This window comes from Cryptotermes secundus, unplaced genomic scaffold (genome assembly GCF_002891405.2).
Source record: "Cryptotermes secundus unplaced genomic scaffold, Csec_1.0 scaffold408, whole genome shotgun sequence".
Lineage (NCBI taxonomy): Eukaryota > Metazoa > Arthropoda > Insecta > Blattodea > Kalotermitidae > Cryptotermes > Cryptotermes secundus.
In genome coordinates this window covers 451,168-462,599 of record NW_019724588.1, presented here as the reverse complement: position 1 = coordinate 462,599, position 11,432 = coordinate 451,168, and the positions used below count along the sequence as shown (strand labels likewise).

The 11,432-nt window shown below is 38.0% G+C and overlaps 1 protein-coding gene across 1 annotated transcript in view; it reads left to right on the top strand.

Moving 5' to 3' along the window:
• The window catches only part of LOC111862334 (golgin subfamily B member 1), an 11,664-nt gene extending 2,476 nt beyond the window's left edge, over positions 1 to 9,188 (top strand). Inside the window, exons 2-3 of the mRNA XM_023847634.2 lie at positions 2,659 to 2,797; positions 4,310 to 9,188. Coding sequence (XP_023703402.1) covers positions 2,714 to 2,797; positions 4,310 to 8,566 — 4,341 coding nt within the window. The 5' untranslated portion in view covers positions 2,659 to 2,713 and the 3' untranslated portion in view covers positions 8,567 to 9,188. The remainder of the gene's footprint in view (positions 1 to 2,658; positions 2,798 to 4,309) is intronic.
• Positions 9,189 to 11,432: the final 2,244 nt, after the last annotated feature.

The following is an 11,432-nucleotide window of genomic DNA, read 5'->3' as shown; positions in this document are numbered from 1 at the left end:
GGGCGGATAGAAGTGACAAGAAGACGAGGAAGAAGACGTAAGAAGATGCTGGATGACCTTGGGGACAGAAGAGGATACTGTCATTTGAAGGAGAAAGCTCTAGATCGCATTAAGTGGAGGAATTGTTTTGAAAGAGACTGTGGACCTGTCGTCTTGACAGATTACTGATGATGATGATGATGATTTAAAATTTCAGTTTGTACCTCACAGGAAGTATGCTGTTTCCATTATGAATACCATTTGGTTCATGCTGTTGAAATAATATCTATATATTCTGTGTCTTGTATTAAACAAATATATATATATATATTTTTTTTTATTGCTAGTGGGGTGGGACTAAGTCCCTTGTACTGCGGCCATTTCTGGCCTATTGTACCAGCCCCAGATGATATGTGAGGGTGATTGTGGAGCAGTTGGTGGAATGAAGATTGGCAGGGGAAACCGAAGTACTTGGAGAAAACCTGCCCCACTGCCACTTTGTCCACCACAAATTCCACTTGACCAGACCCCAGGCTGCCGCTGTGGGAAGTCAGTGACTAACCGCTTGAGCTATGGTGAGGACAAAAACAGATAAATAAGCTGTGTGGGAAAAGTGTGGAGCATTTTTAATGTTGAAGTGGGTGGTATCATCCTTTTTAGAACTGATAACTTATTTAAAATTGATTTCTGTTCATTATAATAAATACATGCTTATATTCATCTTATTTTACCATTATACTAAAACTTCGATGAATCAGACCCCATTAATCTGAACACATGTTGCATAATTAAACCAGATCCCAGATCATCTCCTATACCTTCATGTTTTGACATAAACTTTGGAAATACAAGTTTAAGTATATGTATCAGATATAAGCAAAATATCTTTCTAATTAAATTCGCTTAGTGGGGGGTGGAGTCCAACTGAGTCCACTTGGCACGGCGGCCACTGATTGGCCTATTGTAGCCTGCCCCAGGTGAATATGGTGATGGAGAATTTAGTGGAATGAAGATTGGCAGAAGAAACCAAAGTACTCGGAGAATACCCGCCCCAGTGCCACTTTGTCCACCACAAATCCCACTTCACCAGACCCAGGATCGAACCCGGGCCGCCACGGTGGGAAGCCAGCGACTACCCACTTGAGCTATGGCGCAGCCAAAAATATCTGTCTAACTCAAAAGGGTCTCAAAATGTCTGTTGGTTTTAAGTACAATAATTCTAATAATATATTCCAATTATTAGCATTTTTCTATTAATATTTCACTAGTCCTGATTATCACCTAGTTCCAAGCCCTCCTCTCTCCATTTAGTCAGGATTATTGAAGTCCTACTCTGTTTAATATGTATTATTTCGAGAGTTTGCTGTATATCTAACTGATTTTGAATTAATGGAAAATTCATTTTTGGCAAACAGATTTTTTCTTACAAATTAGTTCTAAAGAACCAGTCCTTTTCATAAATTAAAGAGTTGGGGTACTGTAGGTCTACTCTAATTAATTACAAATGTTAGTAGGACCTTAGGGCCACGCCATAGCTCAAGTGGTTAGTCGCTGGCTTTCCACCACGGCGGCCCGGGTTTGATCCTGGGTCTGGTCAAGTGGGATTTGTGGTGGACAAAGTGGCGCTGGTGCGGGTTTTCTCCGAGTACTTCGGTTTTCCCTGCCAATCTTCATTCCACCAAATTCTCCATCATCATAATCACCCGGGGCAGGTACAATAGGCCAATTGGACCCAGTTGGACTCCACCCCCCACTAAGCAAAAGAAAAATTTAGTAGGGCCTTCCCTGTCCCCCAAAGATAATTTTCTTGTGATACCTACTGAATTACAGGACAGAGTAGTTAGAAATGTAACAGTTTAACTGATTTTACTTGCTCAGTACCTCTATGTTTTTCATTATGTTGAAACTAGATACAGTATAATGAGAATTTATTTCCATATTAATGTGTATTTTTTTAATAAATATTCAGGAAAATAACTATCAGCATTAAATCTTCATTTTTAATTACAGTTTATTTTTTTTATGAAACCCCATGACATTTATATAATTTATCTCTTTCAAGAATTACACAGAAAGTAGGAGTCAGTTGTTAAAATTTTTCATATCATTCTCTTTATGTGGCAATGTCATAAAATTTTCCTACTGAGATTCTGAGAAGGCTGTTCATATCCTGGTGATTTATGGATGTTTCAAGAAGATCCATATTTGGTCTTTTGACATCTGTAGATCCTACAAATTTTATAAACACCAGTACTTTCTCCTTTAACACATCATCATCATCATCATCATCCTTTCCAGTATTAGGTGTATGGATATTACAGATAAAGTTATAGAGAAATATAAGTTTACCTGCTATTTTATATGTATGTGAGACTTGGTCTCTCTCTTCAAGGAAGAAGAGCATTTGAAAATTAAGTGCCAAGAAGAATATTTATATTTAAGAGGGAAGATTTAACAGGGCATTGGAGAAATGGAGGATGCAGACTGGACTTGTCTTGCTCAGGTTAAGGCATAGTGGTGGATTCTTGTCACTGTGGCAATAAACCTTAGAGTCTGTAAAAATGGAGGTATTTCTTGACCAACTAAGTGAATATCAGTTTTAAAGAAATACCCATTTTTGTGCACTTATTTAGATAAATGAATCATGAAATGAGTTGGTTCTGTTATTTTGTTTTGCAGTTTGACAGTGGCACAACTATATCAAAAAGGAAATCCTCAAAATCCCACCTGAAATATGGGAAACATAAGCAGCCAAGAACAAGTGGAGCCTGACCCCTGGTGGGAGCCAAACCAGCTACAGCACTACAGCACGCAAAATGTAAATATTTGAGGACAGAAATTCAACTGCAGAGTACTTATATAGCCTTGCCTGGTCATGTGATAAGTAGTTGCCTGCTTTAGATATTCTTTGATGTTCTGAAATCAAAAGTCTCATCACTAGTGCTACAAAATCTTACCATGTCAATCCCAAGAATTATTTTCTTAAGACTTTGTTATCTTTATATCTATACCCCAGCCTCAGCCAGTTTCCCAGTCTTTCCATGAGAATTTCAAATTCTTACACACTGTACTGGAAATAATGAACAACTCAAACAAACATAAATTGGTAACATGTCACCCGTCTGTTTCATAATTATCAGAAAGCTTCATGCACTCTTGCTAGTGCATCATGATTTTAAAAATGAACAAGATTCGTTTCTTTTCTTTTAACCGGTTGTGTGTCACTATGTGAGTCATCTTATCATCAGCACAGTCCTAACTCTTTGATGAATATAAAATATGGTGTATTGTTTATAATATATATCTAGTCATTGGAGTTTTGCTCTGAAGTGTCAGTTTGACTGTTGCAGTTGAATGATCTGTACTTCTGCTTCATATTTAGAAGTTTCCGGGATCAAATGTCAACCATAGACCAGCTATTATGACAGTGATTTTTACGTTTTTCCTCAGACCCTCCAGACAAATGCCAGAACAGTACATAAAATAGAGCCATAATACCTTTGTTCCACATCATTTCTAATGCATTAATCATCTTAACATTTGATGCTATATAGACTGAGCTATTCAAAGCATGGTTAAACAAACCATAAATACATGAAAAAAACTGTTGGTGTGAAGGTTATGGCATGTAATATTAACAGTTCCAAGTCATACTTCATTAACTTTTCCACTTGTCAGAAGAACACTTAGAGATTTTCCATTGTCGTATATCATTTTTCATTAATGTTGTACTACTGCAGTTCTGGATGTGGCCAGCTATGATCTACTTTTAGCAAGAAATCATGAAAATTCATCTCTGCGTACCAGACTAAAAGCATAGCCCCAGGTATACTGTGTAATAGTATTTCATGTTTTGCACGCAGTTTATCTCAATACATTAAATGATTGCCAGTCTTGTAGGTTTATAAAATTAAGTAGAATGCACCATCAGACCATAAGCTTTGTGTTTCATTTATTTTCTGTGGTTTTTATATAACACAAAAATGAATTTGCAAAACTTAATATTTTGAACCAATTTCTTGTGGTAAATATATATCAAATTTATAGTCCCAATGACTTCTATTCATTTGTCCATCATTCCATGAAATTATTTGTGTGTGGAGGTACTGTGCAAGCCTTTTCAATTGCTTGCCAAGTGGTATTCTGCACACTGACCTGTCCATGATACAAATAATGGACACAGAATATTAAAGAATTGCATAAAGTAAGTGGATGTGCCTATCTTCCATCCACACAGCTCATTTTGGATAATAAACTAGAGGACATATTTCAGAATTTGTAACTTTTCATGATCCACTGATCAAATACAAGCCTGTTAATGTTTCTGCAGGTGCCTTCACACACTGACCCACAGGAGTCAGATGCCACAGTCTGTAAGACACATACACAAGAAACCACAAGACCATGTGAAGAAATGATACTGTCAGAAACAACATGGCAACGGAGGGAACTAACACTCGGACAAACCATCCAACACCTTGCAGAAGAGAATATGCGACTAACTGTTGCAAGGCAGGTTGCTGAGAAGAGACTGGATGAAATGCATGCAGAGTTTAAAGCAGAAACACAACGGACTTCTGAAGAACTGAACAGAGTGCGTGGTGAAGCAGAGAAAACTCAGCAAATGTTTAAGAAACTCCATGCCCAGATACAGGCAGGTAGGGAAGACAGACAGATGATCACCTTAGAAATGGAGCGGATAAGGTCTGGTTTTGATGCAGAAAGAGAAGCAAAGGAGGAAGTGATTGCTGAGATGAGGAAATTAAGGGAAGAACGGGATAAAAATGCAAGAGAATTAGAAAACATCAAAGAACAGTTAATGCGTGAAAGGAAGGTGGTGGAGGAAATAACAGCAATGCTTAGTCAGGAAAGGGAAGAGAAAGAACATGTCATGGAAGAACTAGAGAGAATGAAACAGGAACTGAAAACTGCCAAGAAATCGTTAGTCTCAACTGCAGTTGATTTGCAAACACAAAGCATGCCAGAGGAACAGAGGATGCAAGAAAGTGAAAGCCTTGGGACTGAGGGGTGTGCAGCAATGCGATTGAGAAGTCCAGAGGTAAAGGCAGAATTGGAGAGGTTTCAAGCAGAAGCAAGTACAAGAAGAGAAGCCATGCAACGTGTAATGCATGCTGTATCTTCAGAACTTCAGAGATTAAGGAGAGAACTGACTGCTGAACGTGAAGCTAGACAACAACTGGAAAAGAATATGCTGCATGCTGGTAGCACCAAGAAATCAAAACAAGAAGAGACATTAACCCTTGAACTGGAACAAGTACAGCAGAAAATGAAAGCAGACAAGAAGAGACTCAAACAACTTAGTCAAGAAAATGAAAGGTTGCAGTTTGAATTAGAGAATGAACATCAAATTCTTAGAGAGAGGACTGATGATCTAGAGAAGATGCAGACACAGTTGGAATCTGAACGTGAACACACTCAGAATCAAATAATGGCTCTCAAGGAAGTGGCAACTATAAGCAAACAATTGTTGTTAATAAGGGAAGGACAGGTAATGCAGTTGAAGGAGAAGCTGAAGGAAATCGAAGCTTCTGTTATAAACAGGGTACATGAGAAATTATCAGTAGATCTAAAAACAGAATATGAATCCCAGATCGAGAATATACGTAGTTTGAAGGGTCTGTATGAGGAGCGTATGAAAGTCATACTTTCAGAGAAAGATAAACTCGTTCAGGATTCTGAAGAGAAATCTCAGCATCTAAAAGCAGAAATTAAAAAGTCAGCAGAATTTGAACAGCAACTAGCAGAATTGAAAGTATCACTGTCACAGAAGGAAGAAGAAAACTCAAATTTGCAGATACAGCTTGATGATTCTGAGGACAAAAGTAAAGGTTTGGCCAATGAACTGTCACACATAAACAATCTGTTCACTCAGATGTTAGTTGGCAGCACAACAACTGATATGGATCTTGACAGACTCACTAGACTACTTCAAGAAAACCATGATCTTATCACAGAAATAACCATTAAGGAAGACTCTAGTGAAGCTGCTGCCACTTTGCCAAAATTATTGTTAGATCTAGTGACACAAGTGGACAGTGGAACAGCTTCAACATCAAGCTCTCCAACGGGGGAGAGGACTGAAGATAATCCATTGGCGCTTGAGACACCCCCTCCTCCAATTGTTCATGGCCTCACAGCAGAAGATGTGCCTGGAATGAACAGTAAAAGTACTGAAGAATCTGCTAATGGCATGGCAGTTGAAGATATAGCTCTTAATCTACCCAAAGTGTGGAAGGTTCTCATGGAACTACTTAGTCATCATGTAACTCCAAGTTATGTTGGAGACCGTGAGGATAGTAAAAATAGTTGTTATAAAAGTGTTGATACACCATCTGGCCCTCGTCTGGTAATAAGTGTTAGTAAGACGTTCCTTCGACTCAAAGACTTGATTTTAGAAAAGAAATCACTTCAAAAGGAGCTGACTCGCCTGAAACAGTTGAATGGGCACTTAGAATCTAAGCTGAATGATCAAGAACACAAGCTATCTCTAGTATCATCCGAACTGAGAAAAACATGGAATGTTGTTGATCGGATGCAAACCCAGCATCAACAGCTGCACACTCATGAGAAGATATTACGCTATGAGCTTCATGAGAAACGAAAGATGCTCAATGAGTTGAAACAGGAACTGGAGTATTGCCGTGAAAAGTGGGAGCGTGCCCGACAAAAAAACTCGGAATCTGAACTGGAATGGAAGAAACTCAGAAAGGAGTTTGCATCACGTAAACAACACCCTATGGACTTGCTCAACAACTCAGGTGAAAGTGGTTTTTCAGATGAGAGAGGAGATGACAGCTGTGAAGATGATGATGGAACCAGTAAGGATACTGGGCAACTGGATCCAGGGATTGAGGATCTCTCCAATCTTCATGGTGACTCAGGAATTGTTCGCACATCATCTCCATTAGACACAAATTTCCCACAACCACGCTTGGTCCTCAGTTCCTCAAGTATTCATGAAGCCGATACATCAGGTAGTGTACTTGGACAGAGTGAGCTATTGCTTGATGAACCTATTCTTTCAGGTACAAACATAATGTCAGCATCTCCTCCTGTTCGTGAACGTGCAGAGCTATTAAATCATTCTGAATCTGAATTATTATTGGGATTAGAAACTGAGTTACAGCCTAACTCAGAATGCTCAGGTCACATTGAATTGCAGCCACATTCTTTAGACATGTGCTTTGATTCTCTGGAGCACAATATGAAAGAAGAATGTATGTCAGACTGTAGAATAGAGCCACAGATCCATGGTGATTGTTCAACAATTTCATTAATCACACTGTTAAAACAACAGCTTGCATTCTTCTCTAGAAACCTTGATTGTATAACAACAAGGACTGCTGACATCACAGGAAATAATCTACAAGCTCTGGAATCTATATTTTCATTGCCTCCTATTCAAATTCCAAAATCTTTACATGATAATATTACAAAGCAAGATTATTTTAAATCCTTTTACTGTTGTGAACAAGGAGATTCACTTCATTTCAGTTCATCACATTGTGAACATATGTCCACAACACCTGTCTTTTGCAGTAATGATGAAATTGTCAAGTCTGTCTGTTGTGCTTTTAAATCAGAGCATGAGGTGGTGCCTGGTGAAGCAGATTCTCTAGGAGAAAACAATACACCAAATGACTGTCCACCAGAAAACATAACTTCAGTAGAAACAGATAATACCATTCAGTGTTCAGCAGATGAAAGTACTATGTTACAAGAACCAACTGTTGAAAATTCCTTGTGTAACCAACAGAGTTCTCATGATGACTCAAGAAGTTCTGAGCAATCAGGAACCGTGCAGTCTAGTCAAGAAAATTTGAAGGTAAACAGGACACCTGAAGAAATCGCAGAAGCTCGTGCAGCTAGGCTCAAGAGATTGGAGGAACAGTGTCAACAGCTTTACAACAAAGTTACAAGGACCACCCACCGCAGCACTGCATTATGTAATAGATTAGAAGAATTACACGAGCAGTATGGAAGCAATGATCCCCCTGTAGGCACCGGAACTGATTCAGAAAGCAGTGTTCCTGTTCCACCTCCTTTTCCGCATGTTCTTCCCACCAGGCGGATCCAGACGTCTGCAATACTGTCTCAGAGGAATGATTCAGAAGAAGTAATGGTCTCCCCGACTACTACATCTTCATTTGGGCATACTCTTTATTCTAGTCAGATCCCAACAGATGTAGAAGATAATGGAACAATTGAATCAAGAGAAACTATAGAAACAAACAGTATTCCTACGCCATCTCCATTCCCTCACAGTATTCCTTCATTTGAGATCTCCGCTAGAGCTGAATCAATTGCAGCCGAAATCAATCATGCTGAACAACAGTCAGGAATTTCTATTCCTACACCTCCTCCACTGCCACATATACTCAGGGGAAGACGGCTTCCAACTTATTCTGTGCAGTCACAAATTAATGGTGATAGCACAGCACACAGTGAAGACGAAACTACGACACAACGAATTCCTAGCATCACACAGACACATGAAGAAATGTCACAAGAATCTACCATCTCCTCTACAAGAAATGAAGGCTATTCAAACTCAAATTTAAAATAAAACTGTATGATTATAAGGTACACCTGGAAGTTAAAATAAACATACTTTTACTGAACAGGCGATCAAGAAGGTAGCAAGTGAGACATAACTCAGCTGTAGTTGAATATAAGCATTTAGTACAACCAGGAAAGATAAAATTCATAGTCGAAATTAGTTTTAAATTAAGTTAAATTCATTTGTTACTTCTGTAACAATTATTCAATTTATAATAGAAACTATTCTTGTAACATCTACATACTTCTTACATATGTATGATGTAACATGAGTACTGGTGCTGTTCAGTGTAAGTGTAAAGTTTATTGTAAATACAGTTCAGTATTTGTAAAAATGACATATTTTTATACTGTTTGTAGCAGGATGGTAGAAAATCTTGTAGACATATCTGTGATCTTGTTTTACACATTAATTTCTTATATACAGTGCATAGTGGCACTTTCTATTTTGTTCAAACAAAAGACTTAAGAATGATGTTATTTCATATCTTTTCATTAATGACATAAAAATATACTAATTCTGTAAGATCAAATCTGTAAAAAGTTGGTCATGATTACAAATTTTATTATGAATGTGGATATAAATTTTTTAATCAGAAATTTGGTAATATAATATATAAACATAACACACATTATAACCAGGAGTATTCAATTTTCCATCTGTACCTTAATTCCTTATATAAAACCTGATAAGTGTTCTTCCTGATGAAACTGAGTTTCTTCATAAGTTTGGTATCCACTATTTAACTTCAATATAAGTTTGGAATGGGAAACAAGCAAATTAAATATACAGTTACATTTTACATGAAGTTATTCTCTAATCTCTTGTGTCCATTAAAAGGCGACTGTTTTCCTTGGCAACCATATCTAGTTATGCCACAAGAATTCAAGAAAGTCCAGGTTAGGTTATCGTTGGTTTCAGAGAGCTACGTTGTCCACACAGGAAATGTGTATTGTGCATGTTGCCTTTTAAATAACAATAAATATTTTAAGATACTAGTTGTTTGAGGGGCTATGCTACAAGCCGGACAGTTGCGGGTTCAACTCCTGATGAGGTCATTGGATTCTTTCCAATTGACCTGATCCTTCCAGTCGCACTATGGCACTGGGGTTGACTCAGCCTCTGACAGAAATGGGTACCAGGAATTAATTAAATAATTTTCCTGGGGAGTAAAGCGCGGCCAGCGCGTAAGGCTGACAACCATCTTTGAGTCAATTGTCTAGAAAATGTAGGACCCTTGATGTCTCACAGCCCTATGGGCCTTCACGGCCTGTTACAGGGATAGCTTTACTTTTCTTTCTCTCTCTTTTTTTTTACTCAGCGAAAATATTGAGAATGGTATAATATCAATGTCAACATTCTCTTATTCAGATGTAACACAAATGTTAATTTTAGTCTTTTCACAAGTATTGACGTGAAGTTCGATTTCTTCAATAAGAAAAGAAACTACTGTTTCCAATAAATTGCAGTAACCACTGCCCATGATACAATTATAAGGTGTGGACTGAAGTAGATTATGCTTCAATCGTGTGCTGGTCTTAACAATGAACAAATGCTAAAAAAGTCCAATGCAGGGATCTTTCAGATCCTATAATATTGTGTGTAATGGGTGTATTATTGACAAAACGAAATTTTCATATTTTAAAAAATCACTTAGAAAGAGAATGATCCTCATGTTTTTTACTACATTTTACTTCGAATCCATAATGTCAGAATTCTGCGTTTTTTGAGTACCCAAAATAAAATGAAAATAGGCACAGCATTGGTTGCTGTCTGTAGATGAGAATAATCTGATATGCAGAGCTGCCAGTTACAGTATTATTTATAGCAATTCTGCATTTGAAACCATTAACATAATTAACTTAGTTGTTAAATTCGGGCATTCTATCAGGTTTTCCATCTAGGAAAAGAAGTGATGTCGTTACTTCTGCATGTTGATCTGAAAATGTGGCAATAAAGTAAAATCAATGGATTTTTTTACGTTTACAAAGTTATTGAAAGCAAAATTGCAAATGAAAGAAAATAATTGCCTCATTATCTATGTATTAATGTTTCCATGGCCCTTGTGGACCTTGGCCGACTTTTCATTTTCTTAATCCATACACAGACGGTAGGACTCTTTGGACGAATGATCAGCCCGTCGCAAGGCCACTACCTGCACAGGGCAACACAAACCCAGATATCCATGTCTCGAATGGGATTCAAACACACGATCCCAGCGTTCGAAGACAGTTGATGCCTTAGACCGTACAGCCACTGTGATCGGCATTTGCTCATTATGCGACAAGATAATATTGAAGATCTGAAGTACCCCAAGAAATTCTGTTTCTGTAATGAATTTGCTGCACAAAAATTATACACTTTACAAGTAACACTTTTTATTTGGAACCCGAAATAGAAGAACAAACCTGAAAACCCGGAGAGTCGTGTGGATGACTCGAAAATCCAGCATTAAGTAGATATTACTCTCGTTCGGTCCATATCTCTAACAATTCAAATGCGTCCCCAAACTCAACTTTTCTCCAGCAGTCTCTGAACCCTCCGCATTATTTTGATATTCTCGTATCCCTGGCCGTGTCTTTTTATATATTACTCTAAGAGTTGAAAGTGCTTCGATTTATAACCGGTGTCACCATGATTAAATGGGAAGCGACGAATTTATAAATAGTTGTGTTAATGGCATTATGACAACACATTACGGACTTCTTGGATAACCCTAAATGCAGAAAGTGTGGACAGGAGGAGGAATTCTCTTGCCACGTACTTTGTCAGTAGCCATCTCTGGCTCGGGCATAGAACGAACGACTTCGGTTCTGCATGGATGGAGTCGACAGATAGTAAGGCCTCAGTTACGTTGTAGCTCGTGAGCTGA